This window comes from Rhinopithecus roxellana, chromosome 14 (genome assembly GCF_007565055.1).
Source record: "Rhinopithecus roxellana isolate Shanxi Qingling chromosome 14, ASM756505v1, whole genome shotgun sequence".
Taxonomy (NCBI): domain Eukaryota; kingdom Metazoa; phylum Chordata; class Mammalia; order Primates; family Cercopithecidae; genus Rhinopithecus; species Rhinopithecus roxellana.
The window spans coordinates 78355242-78383085 of record NC_044562.1 but is presented as its reverse complement, the minus strand read 5'-3'; the positions used below and the strand labels follow the sequence as shown (position 1 = coordinate 78383085).

The 27844-nt window shown below is 38.5% G+C and overlaps 1 protein-coding gene across 7 annotated transcripts in view; it reads left to right on the top strand.

Annotated features, from left to right (window-relative positions):
- Window positions 1–27844, top strand: part of UBR3 (ubiquitin protein ligase E3 component n-recognin 3) — a 282358-nt gene that overhangs the window by 26967 nt on the left and 227547 nt on the right. For 5 of the 7 annotated variants that reach the window (XM_030916525.1, XM_030916529.1, XM_030916528.1 and 2 more), the window contains exons 2-4: window positions 22118–22257; window positions 26038–26196; window positions 27394–27537. In XM_030916525.1, the coding sequence (XP_030772385.1) occupies window positions 22118–22257; window positions 26038–26196; window positions 27394–27537 (443 nt within the window). The remainder of the gene's footprint in view (window positions 1–22117; window positions 22258–26037; window positions 26197–27393; window positions 27538–27844) is intronic. The other 2 variants (XM_030916531.1, XM_030916526.1) reach the window with 1 other exon arrangement.

Genomic DNA, 27844 nt, shown 5'->3' with positions numbered 1-27844 from the left:
CTCTTGAGGCAGCCTTCCAGTAGGAGAGAGTTTCATAGTGGACACCCTTTGAGTTGTAAGTCAGCTGTTTTCTCTTGAGGCAGTCTCCTGGTGGGTGAGAGTTCTGTTCTAAAGCTTTTTTTTTTTTTTTGGAGACGGAGTCTTGCTCTGTCACTCAGGCTGGAGTGCAGTGGTGTAATCAGGGCTCATTGCAAGTTCTGCCTTCCAAGTTCACGCTATTCTCCTGCCTCAGCCTCCCGAGTAGCTGGGACTACAGGCACCTGCCACCACGTCCGGCTAATTTTTTGTTTTTAGTAGAGACGGGGTTTCACTGTGTTAGCCAGGATGGTCTCAATCTCCTGATCCCTTGTGATCCACCCGCCTCAGCTTCCGAAAGTGCTGGGATTACAGGCGTGAGCCACCGTGCCCGGCCTTTTTTTGTTTTTTTTGAGACAGGGTCTTGCTCTTTCACCCAGGCTGGAGTGCAGCGCCATGATATTGGCTTATTGCAACCTCTCCCTTCTGGGCCCAAGCAGTCCTCCCACTTCAGCCTCCCAAGTAGCTGGGACTAGAGGCACACGCCACAATGCTTGGCCAATTTTAAAATGTTTCTGTAGAGACGAAGTCTTACTTTATTGCCCAGGCTGGTCTTCAACTCCTTGATTCAAGGGATCCTCCCATCTCCTCCTCCCAAAGTGGTGGGATTACAGGCATGGGCCACCGCATCTGTCCTGCTCTGGATCTTTTAAGCACATAATTAGATGAACTTGCCCTGTAAGGAGTGTTAGGTGAAGGGGAAGTAAAAAGTTATAATTGAATTTTAAAGGGCTAAGTAGGAAATGGATAACAAGGGAACATGGAGAAAAGAAGAGAAAAACATAAAAAGTATTTTCTTTTTCTTAGAAAAATGTGAGTACTTGGTTACATTTCTGTTCTTCTACTTTTAACTTAAATTTGGATTTTGCTTTAAAAAACCCAATTTGACAATCCTTGTCTTTCAGTAGGTATGCTTACACTATTCACACTTGGTTTAATTATTGATATGGTTTTATTAATATCTGCCACCTTGTTCATTTTCTTTTCCTCTTTTTTTTTTTTTTTTTTTTGAGACAGGGTCTTGTTCTGTTGCACAGGCTACAGTGCAGTGGCACAATCTTGGCTCACTGCAGCCTTGACCTCCTAAGCTCAAGTGTTTATCCCAGCTCAGCCTCCTGAGTAGCTAGGACCACAGGTGTGTGCCACCACGTCCAGCTAATTTTTGTATTTTTTGTATACACGGGGTTTTACCATGTTGCCCAGGTTGGTCTCAAACTTCTGAGCTCAATCAAGTGATGCGCCTTCCTCAGTCTCCCAAAGCATTGGGATTATAGGCATGAGCCTTCACACCCAGATGCTAATTTTCTACTTTGTGTTACTTTTTACATACCCCTTTTCTACCCAACAGTGTTTGGGGTAGATATTCTTGTCTTCACTTTTTGGAGAAGTTAAAATAATAGAGAATCTTACTCAATGAGTAGGAAGTTGGCTGGGCGTGGTAGCTCACGCCTGTAATCCCAGAACTTTGGGAGGCTGAGGTGAGCGGATCACAAGGTCAAGAGATCAAGACCATCCTGGCCAACATGGTGAAGCCCCGTCTCTACTAAAAATACAAAAATTAGCTGTGTGTGGTGGCACACACATGTAGTTCCAGTGACTCAGGAGGCTGAGGCAGGAGAATCACTTGAACCAGGGCAGCTGAGGTTGCAGTGAGCTGAGATCGCACCACTGCACTCCAGCCTGGTGACAGAGTGAGGCTCCGTCTCAAAAAAAAAAAAAGTTAAGTGACAGAGCTGGGGCCCAGGTCTTCTGAATTGGAGTGTGCACTGAATAAATATTGGTTTGAAATGTGAACCCCTCTTTTGCTTACTGCTGAACCATTTACATGAACACATCTTTTGAGATGTTTTCATATGCCTGCAACTTTGTCCTCCATGGTAATTGTTTATGATCAGAAGACAATGTGGTTTAATCTCTCTGGGCATTTAGACTGCCGATTTGTAGAAGGGCACATAGAATTTTAATGCTAGAGCATAATTTGGAGGTCATTTACTACCAGCTCCTCATTTTATAGTTGAGATATACCTTAAGACCTTTGGAACAGTGACTCAGATTTCTGTTTTATACACTTTCTTCACAATTTAAGAGCACTGACCTCATTTGATTAATAGATGAATGGAATAATGGATTAATTTGATAAATGAGATTAGGTAGGCTTTTGTGTTTTCTTTTCTATGGCTCTATATCCTTTTGGATCCTTTTGGAACGTGAGGTTGGCAAACTATTCCCCAGGGGTTGGCAGCTTGTTTTGGTAAATAAAATGTTATTGGAATGTACCACACTAATTTATTTACTTATTGCCTATGGTGGCTTTCACTCTACAAAAACAGAATTGAGTAATTACACCAGACTGCATGGCCCTCAAAGTAGAAAATACTATCTGGCTCTTTAGGAACAAATTGAGGCCGGGCGTGGTGGCTCACGCCTGTAATCCCAGCACTTTGGGAGGCCGAGGCAGGCAGATAACCTGAAATCAGGGGTTTGAGACCAGGTTGACCAACATGGTGAAACCCCGTCTCTACTAAAAATGCAGAAAAAAAAAAAATTAGCTGGGCGTGGTGGCAGGTGCCTGTAATCCCAGCTATTCAGGAGGCTGAGAGGCAGGAGAATCACTTGAACCCAGGGGTTGGAGGTTGCAGTGAACTGAGATTACACCACTTCACTCCAGCCTGTGTCAGAGTGAGACTTCATCTAAAAAAAAAAAGAAAAAAAAAAAAACCAAACAGAGTCCTCTAAGAGAGCCATAGGTTTTTATGGATATAGAAATTTATGTTTTTTTCTCAACCAAATAAAATTAGCAAACGTATGTATGAATAATGACTAAATTAAATAATTAACTTGAGATCTCATTCGAACCAAAACAATGAATGAATGTAAATTTTTAAATAGCTGTGTTTTGGCTTTACACACCATATGATAGCCTAAATATAACTAACATGTAACTATTTGAATTCCAGTTTGAAAGGTGAGAGGGAGTAGTTACTTATGAATGCTTGAGAAAATGGTGCTGTCCTTAGCTGCAATACGGAACCCAGGATGGGAACAGGTGAATAGGGTTCATGGAGAAGAGCTGGGCAGGAGGCAGACAATTATTTAGAACTTTCAGTTTTGTCTAGTAATGACTGGTTTATCTTTTACCAGGTTATGATAAGCTATGAGCAGGGTCTTTTTGTCAGGCAATTACAAAGATGTATAGGTTATTTCTTATAATGTAAATACTTTTTATTTTCCTCCTTCTTCTTTTTGCTCTTCCTCTTTTTCTTCTTTCTCCTCTTCTTCTTTTTTATTTTTTTTGAGGCAGAGTCTCACTCTGTCGCTCAGGCTGGAGTGCCGTGGCACGATCTCGGCTCACTGCAGCCTCCGCCTCCCAGGTTCAAGCGATTCTCCTGCCTCAGCCTCCCGAGTCACTGGAACTACAAGCACACGTCACCACACCTGGCAATTTTTGTATTTTTAGTAGAGATGGAGTTTCACCATGTTGGCCAGGCCAGTCTCAATCTCCTGACCTCAGGTGATCCATCCACCTCAGCCTCCCAAAGTGCTGGGATTATAGGTGTGAACCATCACGCCTGGCCCTTTTTTTTCTTTATAAAGGGACTTAGTTTTTTTTTTTTGTTTGTTTGTTTTTTAAATCTGCATGCATTTGTGTTTGTTGTTTATATGTGCATATGTGTGTGGAAGTGAATGAGGGAGAGAAGAAGAGAAAGCTGTTTAAAAATTCTAGTCTTGGGACTTCTTTGGGCAAACCAAACACCACATATTCTCACTCATAAATGGGAGTTGAACAGTGAGAACACATGGACACAGGGAGGGGAACATCACATGCTGGGGCCTGTCGGGGTGGGGGCCAAGGGGAGCTAGAGCATTAGGACAAATACCTAATGCATGCAGGGCTTAAAACCTAGATAATGGATTGATGGCTGCAGCAAACCACCATGGCACATGTATACCTATGTAAAAAACCTGCACATTCTGCACATGTATCCCAGAACTTAAAGTATTAAAAAAAAAGTTTATGAGTGTTATCTATGTATTATACTTAATAATATAAAGAATTCTAGTCAGAAATATATATTGGCAAATAGTTTTTTAATGACAATAGGAAGAAAACCTGTAAGGTACATGTTCTTCTTTGTCTCTGAAACTGTTAATGCATTACCATGGTTTTGGAAATTATATTTCTCATTACGGACTCAATTTCCCATCCTGTAATTAGGTACTCTAAAAGAAAGAGGTTTAGGTTTTTGTAAACTGGAACTTTAACACTGGTAGTTAGAGTTAACCCTTTTTTTGTCATTGAGAAAGTGGGAAGTGATGCCTTACTAGGATTTATTTAGAATAATATTGAGTGGGATTTTTAACTTAGATTAAGAGTTTCTATATTGATAAACCTTGTTTTTTTTTATGTTGTAAACTTACATACACAGGAGAGAGTTTGTAAAATGTATATGTACAGTTTAAAGAATTTCAGTACAATGGACATTCAGGTACCACACTATCCACCTTATGAAACACAACATAAAGTATTGATAAGTATTTTGTATTACCTTATTTCTCATCTGAAATTAATTCAAGCTAATATAGTTGTAAAATCTTAGGGTAAAGGAGTTTCCTGGTTGTTGTTTTTTTAAGACTAAAAAAAGCAATAGAGATTATTTAAGGGATTATATGTTGAGATTAGGAAGAGGTTAAAAAGGTTCATCCTTAATGCTGGTATTAAAATACGATATATAATAGATTATTAAACCAAGATGATTTCTCGTTTTCATTAAAACATTGTTATTTAATGTTTTAGGACCATGCAGCCTGGATTTTTTGAATCAGTGCTGATTTTGATATTTTAATTGTTTCTTGAAACCATTGAAAATTATGGGAATTACAGAATTTTTGTTACTTTGTCTAGACTACATCTTCCTCCAGGTTGACTCATCTGGAAATAATATGCAGATTCTTTCTTGGACTTTGGTTTGAGAAAATGTCTTCATGGGTATGGTGGAAAGGATGAAAAATTAAGAGATCCTGCTCTAAATCACCATTTAATTATTGGGTCAAATGGATGTAAATTTATACTTTTGATAAATTTTTGCCAAATTGTTCTCATATATAATATGCTGATTTTGTACTCCATCAGTATGAGAGTATCCATTACTTTACAACCTGGCCAGCAAAGTATGTCATCAAACTTCTGATCTTTGCAAATATGATAGGTAGAAAAAAAGGTGTTTCAGTCTAGTTTTATTCCTTTTTTGGCCTGTGTGTTATTTAGAGGTGTATTATTTATTTAATTTCTAAATTTGGGGAATTTTTAAAGCTATCTTGTGAATGATTTCCAGTATAATTTTATTGTGAGTTTTTTTTTTCTTTTTAGACGGAGTCTCGTTCTGTCGTACAGGCTAGAGTGCAGTGGCGCAATCTAGGCTCGCTGTAATCTCTGCCTCCTGGGTTCAAGTGATTCTTGTGCCTCATCTTCCCGAGTAGCTGGGACTTACAGGCACGTGTCACCATGCCCAGCTAATTTTTGTATTTTTAGTAGAGACAGGGCTTTGCCACATTGGCCAGGCTGGTCTCAAACTGCTGACCCTTCAGATGATTCGCCTGCCTCAGCCTCACAAAGTGTTGGGATTCCAGGTGTGAGTCACTGCACCCGGCCCCGTTGTGTTCTGAGGTCTTACTTTATATGTAATGTCAGTTTTCTTAAATTTATTTATTTATTTATTTTGAGACATAGTTTCACTCTTGTTGCCCAGGTTGGAGTGCAATGGCGCGATTTCAGCCCACTGCAACCTCTGCCTCCCAGGTTCAAGTGTTCCTCCTGCCTCAGCCTCCCGAGCAGCTGGGATTACAAGTGCCCACCACCACGTTTGGCTAATGTTTTTTTATTTTTATTTTTAGTAGAGATGGGGTTTCACCATGTTGGCCAGGCTGATCTCAAACTTCTGACCCCAAGTGATCCACCTGCCTTGGCCTCCTGAAGTGCTGGAATTATGATGTAAGCCACTGTGCCTGGCCAAATTTAATTTATTTTTATTTATTTACTTTTTTAAATTTGAGACAAGATTTCACTTTCCCAGGCTGGAGTGCAGTGTCACTATCATGGCTCACTGCAGCCTTGACCCTCCTGGGCTAAAGTGATCCCCCAACCTCAGCCCCTCAAGTAGCTTGGACCACAGGTATGCAGCACCATGCCTGCCTAAATTTTTAAGTTACATTTATTGAGACATATTTTATAAGTAGTAGAATGCGTGTCCAGCTTTTGTAGGGTATAGTGTTATTGTCAATTAGGTCTAGTTGGTTGATAGTATTGTTTGGAGTTTTCTATTGTTGTGTAACAAATCACTCTAAACCTAGCAGCTTAAGACAACAAGCATTAATTATCTCATAGTTTCTATGGGCCAGGAATTTGAAAGTGGCTTAGCTGGGTGGTTCTGGTATAGCATCTCTCATGAGGTTGTAATAAAAAATCTAAGTTAGGACTGTAATCTTCCAAAAGCTTGGTTGGGACTGGAGGATCGACTTCTAAGATGGGTTACTCACATGGTTGTTGATAAGAGGGTCATTTTCTTTTTTTTTTTTTTTTGGAGACGGAGTCTGGCTCTGTCGCCAGGGCTGGAGTGCAGTGGCCGGATCTCAGCTCACTGCAAGCTCCGCCTCCCGGGTTCCCGCCATTCTCCTGCCTCAGCCTCCCGAGTAGCTGGGACTACAGGCGCCCGCCACCACGCCCGGCTAGATTTTTGTATTTTTTTGGTAGAGACGGGGTTTCACCGTGTTAGCCAGGATGGTCTCGATCTCCTGAAGGAGGGTCATTTTCTAACCATGTGGACTTTTCATAAGGCTGCTTGAAAAACTTCCTTTAATATTTCTTATCACCAGGTATGATGGCAATGAATTGTCCCAGCTTTTGTTTGAAAAGCCTTTTTATTTTTATTTTTTAAGAGACTGGGTGTTGCTGTGTTTTCTAGGCTGTCTTGGCCTCCCAAGTAGCTGGGACTGTGGGTATGTGTCAGTCACCATGCCAGTTTGAAGAGTTTATTTTTCCTCAGTTTTGAAGGGTATTTTCTCTGTGTGTTAAGAATTCTAGATTTTCAATGTTGTTTCTTTGTATATTACTTTTTCATTTAGTACTTTATTTGAAATAAATTTATTTATTTTTGAGATGGAGTCTCTGTTACCCAGGCTGGAATGCAATGGTGTGATCTTGGCTCACTGCAACTTTTGCCTCCCAGTTTCAAGTGATTTCTCCTGCCTCAACCTCCTGAGTAGCTGGGATTACAGGCACCCTCCACCACGCCCAGCTAATTTTTGTATTTTTAGTAGAGATGGGGTTTCGCCATGTTGGCCAGGCTGGTCTTGAGCTCCTGACATCAAGTGCCACTCACCTTGGCCCCGCAAATTGCTGAAATTACAGGTCTTGAGCTCCTGACATCAAGTGCCACTCACCTTGGCCCCGCAAATTGCTGAAATTACAGGTGTGAGGCACTGTGCCTGGCTTCATTTAGTACTTTAAATGTCTCTCCATTTTGTTCTGGCTTGCATAATTTTTTTTACAAAAAGTCTGCTGTTGTTTGTATCTGTTCCTTTGTATATAATGAATCAGTTTCTTCTGGTTACTTTGATGATTTTCTCCTAATCACTGGTTTTCAGCTGTTTAGTTATCATGTGCCTCAGTATGGCTTTTTTTTTTTTTTTTTTTTTTTTTTTTTGAGATTTGGGGTTTGAGTGTTTTGGATCTGCAATTTTAGTTTTTAACGAATTTGGAAAAATTTCAGCCACTAATTCTTTAGATATTTGTTTTGTTTCCCCTCTTTCTCTTTTTTGGTATTCCAGTATAATGCAAGACCGCTTTGTTGTTATCCCACAGCTCACTGAGGTTCTGTTTACTTTTCTAGTCTCTGTGTTTTATTTTCGATAATTTTTATTGCTCTGTCATTAAATTCATTGATCTGTTTTTTCTAGTGTCATTCTACTGTTAATTATCTGGTGTATTATTCACTGCCGGTATTTTATTTATTTATTTATTTATTTATTTATTTTTGAGACGGAGTTTCACTCTTATTGCCCAGGCTGGAGTGCAGTGGTGCGATCTTGGCTCACTGCAGCCTCTGCCTCCTGGGTTCAAGCGATTTTCTGCCTCAGGCTCCTGAGTAGCTGGAACTACAGGGGCATGCTACCACACCCGACTAATTTTTGTATTTTTTTTTAGTAGATACGGGGTTTCACCACATTGGCCAAGATGTTCTGGATCTCCTGACCTTGTGATCTGCCCGCCTTGGCCTCCCAAAGTGCTGGGATTCCAGGCGTGAGCCACTGCGCCTGGCCTTATTTTTTAATCTACAAGTTTGATACAGTTCTATTTTATATCTTCTATTTCCGTCATTATGCTTTCATTTCTGTCTTTTCTGTTCTTGAACATATGGAAAATAGGTTTGTTAGTCTCATTATCTCCATCACTTTTGGGTCTATGTCTGTTAATTTTTCTGCTGGTTGTGGGTGATATTTTTCTGTTTTTGTTTTTTGTTTGTTTTTGCATGCCTAGAAAACATTAATTGTACACCAGAATTTCTGCACTTTATGTTATTGATTGTGGATTAAGTTGTATTCCTTAGGGTTGGATTTTGTTCTGCAGTGCAGATAAGTTACTTGGACTCAGGGCTTATCTTTAAGCTATATTAGTTTGGGTTCAGAGCAACCTTTAGTCTTGAGTGAATTTATCTGCGCTGGTAATACAGTGCCCTTCAGAAAATTCTATGTGATTCCCATATATTTTGAGGTTTCGCCATTCTCACTGTTGGGAACATGAACTGTTCCCAGCTGTGTGCCATTCTTGGTAATTCTTTTGCCCATTCCTTTGTGATTGTTTTTACCCTAGCCTTGGGTGTTTCCACTTATGAAAGCCAAAATTCCACTCAGCCAAAGACTTGGGGGTTCTGTTTGCATGTCTCCAGAGCTCCCTTTCAGTCCTTCAAATTCTAGCTACCTTAACATCCCTGAGTTCTGTCTCTGTTTTCTCAACTCACTGAGGCCACAGGGCTCTCTTTGGGTTCCGCCTCCCTTTTGTTGCAGTCTGGAAAGTGCCTCTAAGCAGTAGGTGTAGGTCTGCGGCTCACCTTTTTCTTTCTTTTCTCTTAAGGATCATAGTCTTGCACTGCCTATTGTCTAATGTTTGAAAACCATTGTTCCATACATTACCTGCCCACCCCCCCAGCATCCCCCCCAATTTTCTAATTGTTTAAGATGAGGAAGTAAATTTGGTCCTTGCTACTCCATCTTGACAAGTTTTTCCTCAGTGTGAGCTTTTTTGTTTGTTTTTATTCCTCAGTATAGTTTTAATGTGTTCATTGACTGACTTGAGCATCTTTTCATATGTTTAAGAGCGATTGGTATTTCCTTTTCTCATTTTCTCTTGGATTGTCTTAGGAAAAATAGCCCTGTATTAGTCAGGGTTCTCTAGAGGGACAGAACTAATAGGATATACGAATATATGAGATGGAGTTTATTAAGGAGAATTGACTCACACGATCACAAGGTAAAGTCCCACGATAGGCCATCTGCAAGTTGAGGAGCAAGAAAGCCAGTGGTGGATCAGTCCGAGTTTCAGAACCTCGAAAGTAGGGACCTTCCAACGGTTTGTTGTAAAGTCCTCAGTCTCCACAGGCCGGAGAGCCCTTGGCAAACCACCGGTATAAGTCGAAGAGTCCAAAAGCTGAAGAACTTGGTGTCTGATGTTCAAGGCCGGGAAGCATCCACCAAAGGAGAAAGATGAAGTCTGGAAGATTCAGCAAGTCTGGTCTTCCATCTTCTCCTGCCTGCTTTTTTCTAGCTGCTCTGGCAGCTTATTAGATGGTGTCCACCCAGATTGAGGGTGGGTCTGCCTCTCCCAGTCCACTGACTCAAATGTTAATCTCCTTGGGTAACATCCTCACAGATACACCCGGGAACAATACTTTGTATCCAATCAAGTTGATACTCAGTATTAACCATCACAAACTCTTTGACCAGTTATGAGTTGCAAACCTTTTTTCCTACTCATCTTTTCAAAAACAAATGCCAGCCGGTGTGGTGGCTTACGCCCGTAAGCCCAGAACTTTGGGAGGCCAAGGCAGGCAGATCACGAGGTCAGGAGTTCCAGACCAGCTGACTGACATGGTGAAACCCTGTCTCTACTAAAAATACAAAAATTAGCTGGGCGTAGTGGCAGGCACCTGTAATCCCAGCTACTCGGGAGCCTGAGGCAGGAGAATTGTTGGAACCCGAGAGGCGGAGGTTGCAGTAAGCTGAGATCGTGCCACACTGCACTTCAGCCTGGATGACAGAGCAAGACTCCGTCTCAAAAAAAAAAAAAAAAAAAAAAAAGAAAGAAAAACAGAAGCCCATGGGCATTTATTTTTATACAGAAATTTTTTCTTGGCCGGGCGCTGTGGCTCAAGCCTGTAATCCCAGCACTTCCGGAGGCCGAGGGGCGGATCACGAGGTCAGGAGATCGAGACCATCCTGGCTAACACGGTGAAACCCCGTCTCTACTAAAAATACAAAAACTAGCCGGGCGAGGTGGCGGGCGCCTGTAGTCCCAGCTACTCGGGAGGCTGAGGCAGGAGAATGGCATAAACCCGGGAGGCGGAGCTTGCAGTGAGCTGAGATCCAGCCACTGCACTCCAGTCCGGGCGACAGAGCGAGACTCCGCCTCAAAAAAAAAAAAAAAATTTTTTTTCTTGTCAATTTTTATGTTTATTAATTTTATGTTTATTAATCTTTTATGTTTATGTAATTAATAAGCAAAATCTAGTGACTTTTAGATTTTATCATACTTAAGCTGTCTCATACACAATTACTAAGTAACTCTTCCCACACCAAGTTGCGTCTAGCACTCTAATGATTTCACATTTTACATTTACCTTTTTGATATGTTAGGAATTTATTATTGAGGTATAAGATGTGAGGAAGATCCTCCCGCCTACCGCAACTTGACTGGTTTACCCAAATATCTCAGTATCATTTCTCTGATTAAGCCCTGTTTTCTGCATAGATTTGAATTTTGCCTTTATTATAAATTCCACATGTATTTGGTTCTATTTCTGGACCCATATTATTTTTCATGTACCATTACCATACTGTTTTGTTTCTGCTTCAAGGTTTCAATGTATATTTACTGTCTTAATAGTTTAATAGGTTTACAACATCTCTATTTTTACTTTCAAGTTTTGTGATCTTATGTGCATGCTGTAATTTAATTTAAAATTTTTAGTTTTCATAAAAATTTTTTTTGCTTTTCTGGTACTTTAGGGTCCACTAAATACTATTTAAACCCGTGTAGATGGAATTTAAAGTTTTTTCTTTTAGTTCTTACCATTTATCTAACAGTTTTAGACATGGGATGGAGCTGTACTTTAGTCCTTCCTATTAGAGATGTAGAAATGTATATTTAGGAAAATGGCCCAGGAATATGTATAGGTGAATTTGGAACTGAATTTCTGATCTCCCTTTCTTTGTTTTGTAGTTTACTTAATTGTATTCATCATCATTGTCTATTTCTGTCCTATAGAATATTAGCTTCCTAAAGGCTGGAATCAATACTTCTGATGATTTCAACTTTAAAATAAATTTTCATCTCTGACAAAGCTACTTGACTTTTATTACTCGTTTTTTTTTAAATTTTCTTAGCGATTCTTGTTTATTTTTCCATATAAACTTTAGAATCCGCTTGTTTATTCCTTACTGTTATTTTCACTGGATCATATTAAATATATAGATTCATTTAGGTAGATATCATATATGTTTATGGTATGCCTTTTATGTCATTTTGGCCTGTATCCTAAATACCTTTTGATAATTTTGTTAAAGTTTAGTTAGGTGTGTCATTTAATGTTTCTGAGATTTCCCCACCTGCCAGATGAAGGGCACAGATTATATCATCAGGGCGTTTAACATCGGGGGGGTGGTATGACTTTGCAGGAATCTCCATGAATTATCCAAAATTATATGCAGAATAATGTGTATGTGTATAATTTGTTGCAAAATAATGTGTAATGTGTGTAGTAAGTTGAGAATGGCATGTTCTTGCCAAAGAACATCTGTAGGGGAGCTTATTATCTCACATACTTTTCAAATTCTTGAAAAATTTGGTTTCATTATTTGAGTTGACCTCTCCTTGCCCTCTTTCTCCCCACCAAATATCAGTAACTTGCAAAGAGAGCACCAGAACCCCCCCTCCCCTTTTGTTTCCTCTCTCCTCTACTTCTCCCACAGTCCAGGAAGTTTGCTTTTAGTCATTTAAATTTGATTTCAAGGCCGGGCGCGGTGGCTCAAGCCTGTAATCCCAGCACTTTGGGAGGCCGAGACGGGCGGATCACGAGGTCAGGAGATCGAGACCATCCTGGCGAACACGGTGAAACCCCGTCTCTACTAAAAATACAAAAAAACTAGCCGGGCGAAGTGGCGGGCGCCTGTAGTCCCAGCTACTCGGGAGGCTGAGGCAGGAGAATGGCGTAAACCCGGGAGGCGGAGCTTGCAGTGAGCTGAGATCCGGCCACTGCACTCCAGCCCCGGCGACAGAGTGAGACTCTGCCTCAAAAAAAAAAAAAAAAAAAAAAAAAAAAAAAAAAAAAAATTTGATTTCAAAAGAATCATAAGGGGAGTTTCTTGGGGGTAATGTTGTGTTTCTTGATCTTGAATTGGCGTTGGCGTTTACATGAGTATGTTCATTTAGTGATATTTTGTTGAGTTGCTTACTTACCTTTTAGGCAATTTTTTATCAGTTGTGCTTCAGTGAAAAATTTTAAAAAGATGATGTCAAACAAAATATAGAGAAGTCATTTTGTCTACTATTTTTGTAGTTCTATTTGATCATTCTATTATTGCTGTAACATCCTTCCCCACTAAGGACTATTTAACCTTCTTAATCTTGCAGATCTGTTGTGTTCCTTGAAGAAATTTATCTGTGATCTCTGAACTGCTAATGTGAATGTATTACTTCCTGCCTCATTTTTAATTTGGAGCTATACCAGTTGTCTAGAAAGCCCTTCTCGGGCCGGGCACGGTGGCTCAAGCCTGTAATCCCAGCACTTTGGGAGGCCGAGACGGGCGGATCACAAGGTCAGGAGATCGAGACCATCCTGGCTAACACGGTGAAACCCCGTCTCTACTGAAAAATACAAAAAAAGCTAGCCGGGCGAGGTGGCGGGCGCCTGTAGTCCCAGCTACTCGGGAGGCTGAGGCAGGAGAATGGCGTGAACCCGGGAGGCGGAGCTTGCAGTGAGCTGAGATCCGGCCACTGTACTCCAGCCCGGGCGACAGAGCGAGACTCCGTCTCAAAAAAAAAAAAAAAAAAAAAAAAAAAAAAAAAAAAAAAAAAAAAAAAAAAGAAAGCCCTTCTCTTGTTCATTTGGGGGTCTTGTTCATTTGGGGAGAGATTGTTAATACATGTTTATATGCAGTTTGATTTGTCAGGTCTTTGACTGATTTTACTGGTGTCTTTTGGTTAGCTTACTTGACTTATTGGTTCTACCTGTAGGCTTAGTCATTGCTGATGAAGTGACATGAATTTTAGGATCAATTTAGGTGTTCTAAATGAAGTAAATTTCTTGATGGTTGAATTGGTACAATCTAAACACACAAAGTAAAAATAGCAAACTTTCTTCCTTAACTCTCCCAGAGCTTTGCATGTCTAGCCTACCTCCTTCATGTCGTTTTGGCCTGTAGCCTAAATATCACCTCTTCAGAAAGACCTTCCCTGACAAACCCAATCTAAAGGAGTCTCATGGATACTTTTTATATATGGTGCTGTCAAATACTTTCTTTTTCTTTTCTTTTTTTTTGAGATAGGATCTTACCCTGTCACCCAAAATGGAGTGCAATGGGACGATCTTGGCTACTGCAACCTCCTGCACCCAGGTTCAAGTGATCCTCCTATGTCAGCCTCCTGAGTAGCTGGGATTACAGGTGCACACCACCACATCTGGCTAATGTTTGTATTTTTTGTAGGGATGGGGTTTTGCAGTGTTGCCCAGGCTAGAAATAATTTTGTAGAATTTATTACTATCAGATATTTCCATTATTTATTTTCTTGTTTCTCTCTTTCCTCCTCCCTCAGAAAGTTAGCTCCATGAGGACAAGGCCTCCATATTCCCAGGGCCTAGGTTCCAGGCATGTAGTAGCTCTTCAAAAAAAATTTGAAACAACTGGGATTATTAAATGGGTCCCAGATTATTATTTAATTGGATACCCTTAAAATAATTTTGTTGGCTAGGCGCAGTGGCTGACGCCTGTAATCCCAGCACTTTGGGAGGCCAAGGCAGGCAGATCACTTGAGGTCAGGAGTTCGAGATCAGCCTGGCCAACATGGCGAAACCCTATCTGTACTAAAAATACAAAAAAAGGCCGGCACGGTGGCTCATGCCTGTAGTCCCAGCACTTTGGGAGGCCGAGGAAGGTGGATCATGAGGTCAGGACATTGAGACCATCCTGGCTAACACAGTGAAACCCCTTCTCTACTAAAAAAAAAATACAAAAAAATTAGCTGAGTGTGGTGGGGGGTGCCTGTAGTTCCAGCTACTTGAGAGGCTGAGGCAGGAGAATGGCATGAACCCAGGAGGCGGAGCTTGCAGTGAAACAAGATTGTGCCACTGCACTCCAGCCTGGGCGACAGTGCGAGACTCTGTCTCAAAAAAACCCCAAAAAAACAAGAAAACAACAAAAAAACATTAGCTGGGCATCATGGCACATGCCTGTAATTCTAGCTACTCTGGACACTGTGGCAGGAGAATCGCTTGAACCCGGGAGGCTGAGGTTGTGGTGAGCCGAGATCATGCCATGGCACTCCAGCCTGGGCAACAGAGCAAGATTTTGTCTCAAAAAAAAAAAAAAAAAAAAAAAAAAAAAAAATTTTTTTGTTCTGTTTAATTAATTCTTTGTTCCAGCAAGTCTTTTTCTAGGACTTGATGAAATGTTAATAGTAATTTTAAAAAATATTTTTTAAAGAGACAGGGTCATGCTATATTGCCCAAGCTGGTCACGAATTCCTGGGCTCAGGCAATCTTCCTGCCTCAAACTGAGTATTTTCAAGTCTTTATTGAGCATCTGCTATGTTAAATGGTCAGTCCCCCACACTATGCTCAGCCTGAATTACAAAAACCAGTATTGTTCGTCAGCCTTACAGTATGTTACATCCACATGGGACAGTTCTGCCGTACTCAAACTAGTTGCCAGAGTATGATTTTTTTTTTTTTTTTTTTACTTTTTTTACCATTAAGTTTTTAATCTCCAGTCTTCTGATACACTTCTGTAACCTCAGTCTCGAAATTACTTAGACCATTGTTCCTTTGGCTTAGCTACTTGGTACTGTGTTCAAATTTTTCTTTACTCCACTCAGTTGCTCTTTGGAATTGGATTCTTTCCTGCACAAAGTATCCAAGGAGAGCTTTCTGTGCTTTATAATCCTTTCTCTTTCTGTTTTCCAGCTGTCAATTCTTTTAGTGCATCCTTCAGTTTTGTGCCCAATTATGTTTTCCTATTCTTCTCTCCTGGCTTTCGTTTCATCCTTTTGTGTCCTTCACATTTATGCTTATGGGCTTCTTAATTAAGTTGTCTTAGATCACAGCTAGCTCTTTAATCTGTCACACAGGCCAGGTTCTCCTTTATCTTTAAAAGCTTTTACAAAGGCCGGGCACGGTGGCTCACGCCTGTAATCCCAACACTTTCGGAGGCCGAGGCCGGTGCATCACGTGAGGTCAGGAGTTCGAGACTAGCCTGGCCCACATGGTGAAACCCCATTTCTACTAAAAATACAAAAAATTAGATGGGTGTGGTGGTGGGCGCCTGTAGTCCCAGCTACTCAGGAGGCTGATGCGGGAGAATTGCTTGAACCCAGGAGGCGGGGGTTGCAGTGAGCCGGTATTGTGCCACTGCACACTGGCCTGGGCAACAGAGTGAGACTGTGTCTCAAAGAAAAGAAAAAAGAAAAAAAAAAGCTTTTATGTGAATATAGCTTTTAAAAAGGGTACTTGATTTCTCCAGCCTGGGCAACAGAGTTGAGACTGTGTCTCAAAAAAAAAAAAAAAAAAAAAAAAAAAGAGCTTTTATGGAAATATAGCTTTAAAAAAGTGTACTTGATTTTATTTAGATATTGTGTGTCCCAGCTGGAAGAAGTTTTTTGTTGTTGTTTTTTTTTTTGAGATGAAGTCTTGCTCTGTCATCCAGGCTGGAGTGCAGTGGTGAGATCTCAGCTCACTGCAGCCTCCGCCTCCTGAGTTCAAGCGATTCTCCACCTCAGCTTCCTGAATAGCTGGGATTACAGGTGTATGCCACCATGTCTGGCTAATTTTTGTAATTTTAGTGCAGACGGGGTTTCACCATGTTGGCCAGGCTGGTCTTGAACTCCTGATCTCAAGTGAGTTGCCCATCTCGGCCTCCCAGAGTGCTGGGATTATAGGTGTGAGCAAATGTGCCTGGACTGGAAGAAGTTCTTAAATTCGTTTTTTCTTTTAAATCAAGGTTTGAACCTTAAGGTGTGATGCTTCCTACCCTTTATCATAATATGGCAGATATGGAAAATAGTATTTGGATGGGACACAGAGGCAACTGAGGAGGCTGCTCAGGCTCTGCCTGTGTGTCTGCCTTGAGGACCAAGGAAAATCCATCTCTCTGCTCTGTCATCTGCTGACCTAACAATTAAAAGCCCTACCTTAAGGGTAGATAGACTTCAGCAGAGTGTGAACATGCTAACTTTTATTTTGCATTTATGTATATATTTTCTTAAGAGTTATAATTTTCATTAGATTCTCAAAAGGGTCCTTGAAGCAAAAAAGAATACCAATGATGTTTTAAATTGTGGAACTAAAACCAAATGTATGGCATAACTTATTTTTCGTTTTTGGCTTAAATTTTTCCTTTTGATTATAAGGTTGTACGTATGTTTGTTATATAAAATTCAAACATTATAGGTAGAATTAACATTGTAAGTGAAAGTATAACATGTCATACTCTCAGTTAATTTCTACAAAGTTTGCTTTATATTTCTGAAAATATTTTTCTTCTTATATATATTAAGGTTTCTTTCCCCTTCTCCAAAATCGTATTTATAGAAGAGATTAAATGTATATACTTCTATACAATTCATTTCTCACTTAATTTATCTTAGATATAATTATACTTTAGCACTTATTATTCCACTTCATTTTTGTAAAAATCAAAGTATGTTATCGATCTGCCATAGTTTGTTTTACTTTTCTTCTATGATTAAATGCATGCATTTTTAACTTTTTTGTATTCTAAATGGAGGTATAATGAACATCATTGTAAATATATTTCAGAGTATTTCTGTGTAATAAATTCATAGAAATAGAAATGCTAAGCTTGTGTTATGAACATTTAAAATTTTAATAGATATGGTCAAGTGCCAACAAAAACTCGACCTGTTTACACTTCATGTGTACAACAAAAATTTCTGAACATGCTTTCAATGAATTAGTAAAGTGAATCTTTCCTGATCTGCAAGATGAAAAACTTTTTACATTATGAAAATTTCCAAACATATGCAAAAACAGGGCGTTGAACCTTCCTGTGCTAATCATGCAGACTCAACATTTTTAAAGATTTTAGCCACATTTGCTTCAACTGCTCTTTTTTCCCTTTCGCGGAAGTATTTTAAAACAACTCCCCCAAATCATGTTATTTTACACAGACATGCTTCAGTATTCATCTTTAAAGGGTAGGGAATTTTTTTTTCTTTTTAAGATTTTTAGTTTTTTAGTATAGAACATTTAAAACGTATATAAAAGCAGTCAGCACAATGAACCTAACTAGTAGGATCTTTTTATTAGGGGAAAAATCCCTTGTTGTCATTTTTGACTGAAAGACAAATTTAAATTACAATCTTTTAAATGAATTCCTTAAACATCAGAAGAGAGTACTTTATTGACTTCGATATCGATCCATATTCTGTTTCATGAACATAACATAATGAAACCTCATGTATCTCTCAGTTTCAACAAGTAGCAATTCAGAGCTGCTGTTGGTATACTCCCATCTACTTCCCTTTATCTCACCAGATTATTTTGAAGGTCCCATATATTAGAACATTTCATCTGTAAATCCCTATCTCTATCTAAAAGACAGGGAATTTACTTTATTTTTTATTTTTATTTAAGACACAGTCTTATTCTGTTATCCAGGCTGGAGTGAAGTGGGTGCATGATCTCAGCTCACTGCAGTCTCCACCTCCTGGGTTCAAGTGATTCTTGTGCACACCACCACGCCTGTCTAAGTTTTGTGTTTTTAGTAGAAACAGGGCTTTGCTGTATTGGCCAGGCTGGTCTTGAACTCCTGACATCAAGTGATCTGCCTGCCTTGGCCTCCCGAAATACTGGGATTACAGGCATGAGCCACTGCACCCAGCCAGGAATTCACTTTTTAGTGACAATCACACTGCTGTTATTGTCACACCCACATAAAATGGTTCCTGTATCATCAAATAAGCGTGAACATTTTCTTGTATAATCACAATGGCATTATCACACTAATAAAATCAGCTGTAATGAACTAGTACCCAGTTTGTAATAAGATTCCCTCAGAAAGGAATTTCCTTTGTGAAAGATTAAAAAATGCCTTCCAAAAATTCCTTTCAGAGTTGGTTTGTTAGAATTGGTTTACATATTGCATGTGCTTATTGGGTGTCTCAAGCCTCTTTTAACCTAGAGTAGCCCTCGTACCCCTTTATTCCCCTCTGTCACTGACAGGTTACAGAAACTGGGTCAGTTGTACTGTATAATGTCTCACATTCTCCATTTGTCTATTTGCTTTTTTGTGGTGTCATTTAACATGTTCCTTTATCTCCCATACTTCTTGTAAATGAACATTAGTCTGGAGACATGGTGTCATTCAAGTTCAATTTGTTTGATAAGAACATTTCATAAATGGTGTTGTGTGCTTTACTCACATCTCAGTCTCTCTGCTTTTTTGTTTTGTTTTGTTTTGTTTTGTTTTTAAACCTCTGGTGATACTAAGATTGATAATTTTTTTTTTTTTTTGAGATGGAGTCTTGCTCTGTCACCCCGGCTTGAGTGCAGTGACACGATCTCGGCTCACTGCAGCCTCTGCCTCCCAGGTTCAAGTGATTCTCCTGCCTCAGCCTCCTGAGTAGCTAGGACTACAGGCGTGTGCCACCATGCCCAGCTAATTTTTTGTATTTTTTAGTAGAGACAGGGCTTCACCATGTTGGCCAGGGTGGTCTTGAACTCCTGACCTCAAGCAATCCGCTCGCCTCAGCCTCCTAAAGTGTTGGGATTACAGGCGTGAGCCACCTCGCCCAGCAGATTGATAAGGATGTGATAGTCAGATCTTTTTCTTATTTAACCACAATATTGTTACCACACCTAATAAAATTAACTGTAATGAACCAAAGAACTGTAATGAACTATAAGTAACAGTAATGAAAATTTCCCCTCAAGCTTTCCTCTAATGGCTCCATTGCATGGGTCAGTTATTTCACTAGATACCACAAAATGGTTTCTCCAGTTATTCATTTTTTGTTTTAATAAAATTCATTGCTTTATTAGAGAAAACTGGAACATCTTTCCATTTGTTTATTGGCTCTTTGGTACTTGTTTTGTGAATTGTTCATGACCTTGCTTGATTTTTCTATTGAATTGTTTTATTTTTCTTATCCATTTTTGAGAGTTTGTAATCATGGATATTAATCTTTTATCTCATTTATATATTGTAAATATTTTTTCCAGTTTGTTACTGTCTCCTGTGTAGAAACTTTTGATTTGCATAGTCAGTTTCTTTTCTTACTTTTGTGGCTTTTGGTTTTAAGTCTTAACTTAGGCTTTGTATATTCGGAGATAATGTAGGAAAATAGTTAATTATCTTCCAGGCTCCATTGCTTACATTTGATTTTTAATGTATATGGAATATATTTTGTATATAGTATAAGATAGGAATCAAATTTGCTTCCTGCATTTAAATAATAGTAAATTTTGTCCTAACGTAGTTTATTAAGTCTTCTTCCCACCATATTGATTTGAGATGTCACATCACAAATTTGTATATTCTTTTTCTGGACTTCGTTGTTGTTCATTTTAAATTATTTAATTTTTTTTGGTAGACTGGGTCTTGGTACGTCACCTAGGCTGGTTTTGAACTCCTGGCCTCATGTGATCCTTCTGCCTCGGCCTCCCAACATGCTGGGATTACAGGCATGAGCCACCATGTCTGGCCCATTGTGGTCCATTGATATTGGCACATTACCACAGAATTTTAATTAAAATAATTTTGTACTGTACTCTAAGGTCTAGTTCATTATCATTAACCTTTTTTTTTTTTCAGGCTTTAATAGTATTTTTCACAAATATGCTCTTCCATTTGAACTTTAGAATTAGTTTGTGATTAATTCCATTGGGATGTAAATCTAATGGCATTAAGTCTGGGGGAAACTGTCTTTTATTATTATTATTATTATTTTGAGACAGAGCGTCACTCAGTTACCCAGGCTGGAGTGCAGTCACATGGTCTTGGCTCACTGCAACCTCCGCCTCCTGGATTCAAGCGATTCTCCTGCCTCAGCCTCCTGAGTAGCTGGGACTACAGGTACATGCCACTATGCCTGGCTAATTTTTGTATTTTTAGTAGAGACAGGGTTTCACCCTGTTGACCAGGCTGTTCGCAAACTCCTGACCTCAGGTGATGCACCAGCTTCTGCCTCCCAAAGTGCTGAGATTACAGGCGTGAGCCACCGTGCCTGGCCAAAACTGTCTTTAAAAAAAAAAAATCAATTTTTCTGTTTAGAAATATGGTTTTTCTCTGTTTATTCAGATCTTCTATATTTTACAGCTTAAATAGCTTCTCTTCCCTTCTACTTATTTCTAGGCATTTTACATGTTTAATGTGGTAACTATGTGTTTGGTCACAGAATAACTTGTTTGTGATTATTTGGATGTTGACTATAGAATAGTTTTCTTCAGGGTGGGGCACAGTGGCTCACAATCCCAGTACTTTGGGAAGTCGAGGCTGGAGGATTGCTAGAGGCCAAGAGTTGTACTTCAGCCTTGGCAATGTAGCAAGACCCTGTCTCTGCAAAAAGTAAAAATAAAAAAAATTAGCCAAGCATAGTGGTGCATGCCTGAGGTTGAGGTGGGAGGATTGCTTGAGCTCAGGACTTCCAGGATGCATGTGGGTGGCAAAGTGAGACCCTGTCTTTAAGGAAAAAAAAAAAAAAAGAATAGTTTACTTCATTTTTGCTCGAGCATACCAATCATACTTGAAAATGAATATACGCCAGGCGCAGTGGCCTATAATCCCAGCGCTTTGTGGGGCTGAGGTGGGCAGATCACCTGAGGTCAGGAGTTCAAGACCAGCCTGGCCAACCAACATGGTGAAACCCCGTCTCTACTAAAAATAAAAAAAACTTAGCTGGTGAGGTGGTGCACACCTGTAGTTCCCAGCTACTTGGGAGGCTGAGGTGGGAGAATCGCTTGAACCTGGGAAGCAGAGGTTGCAGTGAGCCTAGATTGTGCCATTGCACTCCAGCCTGGGTGACAGACCAAGACTCCTCAAAAAAAAAAAGAAAAAAATAGGATGAATATAAACAAGATTAAAAGGAATGTATACACTTAAACATATAAACTTTTAAAATAAACTTCAAGTTTTTGTATCACTTACCTGTTCATTAATGCAATAAGTTAGAAATAGGAAAAATGTAAATGCTTTGGAAGTGATCAGCTTGTACTTAATGGTTTAAAAGAGTGGAAGTCATAAGTGGTACCTGAAAGGAATACATTTCAGTTAAAAAATGTGCCCTGTAATGAGAGTTTCTTTTTGTATTCTAGTTGGAATTTAACTATTTATAGTATGGTCTTTTCTTGGGAAAAATATACCTGAGTGCCATTTTTATATATAGACACTGATTAAAATTACATTCTTTTAACTTGGTACCGTAAAAATCATAAAGAAGGATTTATTGGCCTGTATTCTATTTATGAATATTGTAAATAGAAATAATATATTTTTAACTGATTAGACATTACTGTTAATTTTTTTCTTTTTCGTATTACAGGTTTTGCAAAAGGCATCAAATTAAATCAAGTTCAAATATTCCCTGTGTCCCTAAAGACTTACTGATGATGTCTGAATTTGTTCTTCCAAGATTTATATTTTGTCTTATTCAGTACTTAAGAGAAGGCTATAATGAACCAGGTATGTTTTAATCTAGTTCTTATTAGTACTCTTTTTAAATTGTAAATTTACAAAGTTTTAGCATTAATTATGAGGTGAATTTTTTCAGATATCATTTTTTTGCTTAACATTTAAAAAGAGATGACTATATGGACTGAATAGAAACACACTAAAGATAAATTATATAACCTTATAGATACGTTGTAGTTGACATAGTTTCGTGCTTTCTGCTTCTGGGGTCATAAATGTTTTTGATCAAACTTATTTGAGCTTTTGCAGATGAGGAAGTAACCATTTTGTGGGGTTAATGTGACTTTATTTGCAGTACTATGATAAAGCAGAATTGAGAATTCCTGAAAATGTTTGAATTTAACTTAGATTTTAGAAGATAAAATGTTTTATCACCTTTTTTAAAGAGGTCTGTATATATTTTTTCTCCATGTATATTATATAATAACTTATGATAGGGTCAGATTGCTGACTTCCAGATTACTGGTAGAATATATGGGTGTGTAATCATCATGTTAATATTTAAGAGAGAAAATACAGATGTTCTTCTTACTTTTTAAGATTTAATCACAGTCTTGATTAACATACTTCAGTTAGGTAAATATTTGGATTTAGGTATCTATTAAAAGTTCTTAGTCTGACATTGTGAATTATAGATATTCATTAGTAGTATGAATCAAATTTATTAACTTTTTATGATTTTTTTACCTTTCTAATGATAACCTGCATTTCTTTTCTGTAAGAGATTACATTTTGCATTATTTTTAGAGTTTTAAAATTATTTAGTACTATAAATAACTGTATATTCATTTTGAAACTGTGGCACACATTTTCGTCTTCTATCTCCATCCTTAAAGTGTAGGGGTATGTTATATAATGTCCTCATTTCTAAAACTGTCTTGTTATCTTTATTGTGAGCAAACCGTTATACTTCCTTATTTGTACATTTAAACAAAAACATACAATCCTTTGTTAAGTACTTCTACTTAACAAAGAATATATCTTAAAATACAGAAAAATAAGCTGGGCATGGTGATTCATACCTGTAATCCCAGCACTTTGGGGAGCTGAGGCAGGAGGATTGCTTGAAGCCAGGAATTCAAGACCAGCTAGGCAACATAGAGACCCTGTCTTTGCAAACATTTTTAAAAGTTAGCTAGGTGTGGTGGTGGCATGTGCCTGTAGTCCTAGCTACTTGGGAGGCTGAGGCAGGAGGATCCCTTGAGCTCAGGAGTTCAAGACTGCAGTGAGCTATGATTACATCACTGCACTCCAGTCTGGGTGACAGAGTGAGACCCTGTGCCCCACCCCCCAAAAAAGAAGAAAAGAAAAAAGAATATATAGAGAAGAAAAATATTATTTTGATTTGGTTCCAAATTACTGTCTCTTCGGAATGAAGGAACCAGTTACTAGCTGGGTTATTGAAATAGCCTTCTGCATTATTTCTCATATAGTAGTTAGCAGACTTTTTTGGAAATCTACGTTTTGTATTACAGGTGTCCTATTTTAGAAATAGAAATTATTTATTATGAGAACCTTAAAGCTTATCATTAGTTTAATCCAAGAGTACTTCACATGAAAGTGTGTTTTATATATATATAAATATATATATTTATAATATAATATATGTTATAAATATAAATATATAATATATATAAAAAAATATATATATATATATTTTTTGAGATGGAGTCTCGCTCTGTTGCCCAGGCTGGAGTGCAGTGGTGCGATCTTGGCTCACTGCAAGCTCTGCCTCCCGGGTTTATGCCATTCTCCTGCCTCAGCCTCCTGAGTAGCTGGGACTACAGGCGCCTGCTACCACACCCGGCTAATTTTTGGTTTTTTTTTTTAGTAGAGACGGGGTTTCACCGTGGTCTCGATCTCCTGACCTTGTGATCCACCCGCCTCGGCTTCCCAAAGTGCTGGGATTATAGGCGTGAGCCACCGCGCCCGGCTTGAAAGTGTGTTATAATTTTGTTGTTGACAAAACAGTTATAAAACATAGACAACATAGGTACATAGCTTTTTAATTATCTGTTATCTGAAAATATGAAGGGAAAAATGGAAGCATTTTTTATCTAAAGATGACCTGCATGAATGTAGGTTCATGGAAGTTTCTTCCTTATATTACTACTACTGCTCAGCATTAATTTCTGTCTGTGCAAAAAAAATTCTGCCTTTTTTTTTTTTTTTGAGACGGAGTTTCGCTCTTATTGCCCAGGCTGGAGTGCAGTCGTGCGATGTCAGCTCACCGCAACCTCCGCCTCCCGGGTTCAAGTGATTCTCCTGCCTCAGCCTCCCAAATAGCTGGGATTACAGGCGCCTTGCCAGCACGCCTGGCTAATTTTTTGTATTTTTAGTAGAGATGGAGTTTTACCATGTTGGCCAAGCTGGTCTCACAAGGTGATCCACCGCCTTGGCCTCCCAAAGTGCTCGGATTACAGGCATGAGCCACCGTGCCCAGCCAAAATTCAGCTTTTTTTGTGTAGAAATTACTGTTTAAAATTAAAGAAATTAAAGAAAAGACTTGCAATAACCAATCCAAGGTAATGAAAGCTCAGAGATCTTGTGGTTTCCCAATTTCTTTCAATTCTGTTTCTCATTCATCCTGTAATCCTTATATCTGTATTAGAATTTGTTTCAGAGCCCTTGAAAACCTAGAGCGAACAGTAATTAAACATCTGCTATCTTACTATATAAGTCACTGTGGAGAATATAAAGTTGGATAATATATGACATTAGCATTACACTGAGAAAGTAGGTTTTGAGATTCTGAATAAATGTTGAATGAAATGAACATCCCCTTTCCTGGGCACACAGGTTCTCCATTACCTCTTTTATAGGTGTGGTTTTATTCATTTGTTTGTTTTTGTTTTAAAAACAATTATGGTTAAGCTATAAATCTCTTTATTCATTTCCTTCCTTTTAGACCTCGGCTTCTGTAAAACCTCTCTATATTTTTCATCTTTAATATTCTTTTTCAGTTGTTGTCCAAGCTTCTTTTCTTTCTTTCCATCTCTATTTGCCTGTTTTTTGTTTTTAATAGTTATTCACGTTTATGAAAAGTTATCTTTCATTTTAGTTGCTTTGTTCTTCAGCTAACATGTATCTATTTTTGGAATATTATAGGGGATAGGTTATTTGTTATACAGGTTTAAATTTGACATAATTTTGTTCTAATAGTCTTATACTACTCTCAATGTATTTGAATTATATCTTGTTTTGTTTTAGGATGTGATCTAAACTTTTTCTTAAGTATTATCTTTTTTTGAAATGATCTTATGATGACATTTATATATGTGGAAGTATAGGGCCCACAGATCAAATGCTGCTACTTTTTTTTTTTGTTTTTGAGACAGGGTATCACTCTGTCGCCCAAGCTGGAGTACAGTGGCATGATCTCGGTTCACTGCAACCTTCACCTCCAGACTTAAGCCATTCTTCCGCCTCAGACTCCTGAGTAGCTGGGACTACAGGCGCGCACCACCACACTTGGCTAATTTTTTGTGTTCAGATTCTTCTTATACAGATTAAGTGCTTCATACCTTAGGAGGTCATCTGTGTTTTTCCATCTACTTTTTTCCAAAGGACTGAATTCCTGAACAAGTCTACCCTTGCTTGGCTAGGTGCTGGGCAGATACCAGTTTTCTAAACAGAGTTCTTGTATTGACTTTTTGATTATAAAATACTATAATTTAAGCCATTGTAATTTAAAAAGAATACTGTTATTTTTAGTAAGATATTTTAAAGAAAATTACCCTTATTTGATTTTTTTTTCTTTTTTTCTTTTAGCAGCTGATGGACCATCAGAAAAGGACCTTAACAAGGTCCTTCAACTTTTGGAACCTCAGATTTCCTTTTTAGAAGACTTAACTAAAATGGGAGGAGCAATGCGGTCTGTTCTTACTCAGGTTTTGACAAACCAACAAAACTACAAAGATCTGACTTCTGGTGAGTAAAATGTTAGAAGAAATTTATAGTTTACATATGTTACTATAATGATAAGAAATTGAGTCTTTTAGAACTTAAAGGTAAATTGTAGAATTTTCATAGAATGCTGAAGCTGGAAGTTATTTAGAGAACTTCTTGTTTTATGGATGAGGAAATTGAGCCCTAGAAAAATGAAATGGCCTGTTTAAACCTCACTATTAATTTATACTGGAGTTGGTACTAGAACCCAGGTCTCCTAACTTTTGGTGTGACGTAAGATAATTATGCTCTACCTCTCTCTTTTTTTTTTTTTTTTTGAGGCGGAGTCTTGCTCTGTCGCCCAGGCTGGAATGCAGTGGCATGATCTCGGCCCACTGCAACCTCTGCCTCCCGGGTTCAAGCGATTCTCTTGCCTCAGCCTCCCGAGTAGCTGGGATTACAGGTACCCGCCATCACACTGAGCTAATTTTTGTATTTTTTTAGAGACAGGGTTTTACCACGTTGGCCAGGCTGGTCTTGAGTCCTGACCTCAGGTGATCTGCCTGCCTCGGCCTCCCAAAGTGCTGGGATCACAGGTGTGAGCCACCATGCCCAGCCCTACCTTTCTTTCTTTAAACACAAGGCTACTAAGTGATCCCCTTTCTTTAACAGTAACAACCATCATGTCTATGTTTTCACTTTTGATATTTTAAGTTTTTGGGTTGTATGGCCTAGGATTTTCTAATACACAGTTTTAAGTTCCAAAACTTGGAATTGTTGAATGGTATATTGTTATACATAACATTTCATATGCCCTTCCCAAGCACTCTGCTTTGGATAACTGCATGCTTGGTATTACAAGAGCACAGACTGTCAAACCAAATGTGAATTCTGCTACGTAATTATTATCTACCATATTAACTTTCTGACTTTCTTTACTGTAATTTTCAGGTTCCTTGAAAGCTAGGATCATGTCTTATTAATTTTTGTGCCCCACATTCCCTTGGATATTTTAGATGCTCACCTACTTTGTAGATTTTGTTATTTGACTGTGGATTCTAGGATTGTTAGTGCTAAACATAAGCACAAAAATGTTATCTGAAGCTATCTTATATTATTCATTCTAGGACTCCCACTCCATTAGAATATTCACCTATTTATAGATATTAGTTAATGAAAAGACCATACTGAGATTTTGAATGGAATATTTTTTTCTGATTTGAAGTTTGTTTTCATTAGGTCTTGGAGAAAATGCTTGTGTAAAGAAAAGTCATGAAAAGTACCTTATAGCTTTAAAGAGCTCTGGACTTACATATCCTGAGGATAAACTTGTATATGGTGTGCAGGAGCCATCTGCTGGTACTAGTTCTCTGGCAGTTCAAGGTTTGTCTAAATATTTAATTTGAAAAGCAGTAACTTTTCTGTGTTAAAAGCAAAAAAACCTCTTAAACTTTACTCATTATTGAAAAAAATTATTTTGAGCTAAAACAGTAGTATTCTTTTTAAGAAAAGTAATACAAGTAGTAAAAATTCAGAGGCAAAAAAGAATAGATTGACCAAAGAAGAGAATGCATTTTTCTTAAATGGAATTTGATTAGCTTATTAAGGTTCTGGTTCTAACTCATGAAAAATGTACAGTTGCTATTCAAGAGTAGCCCAGAACTTTACTCCCTCAATATTTTAGTAAACT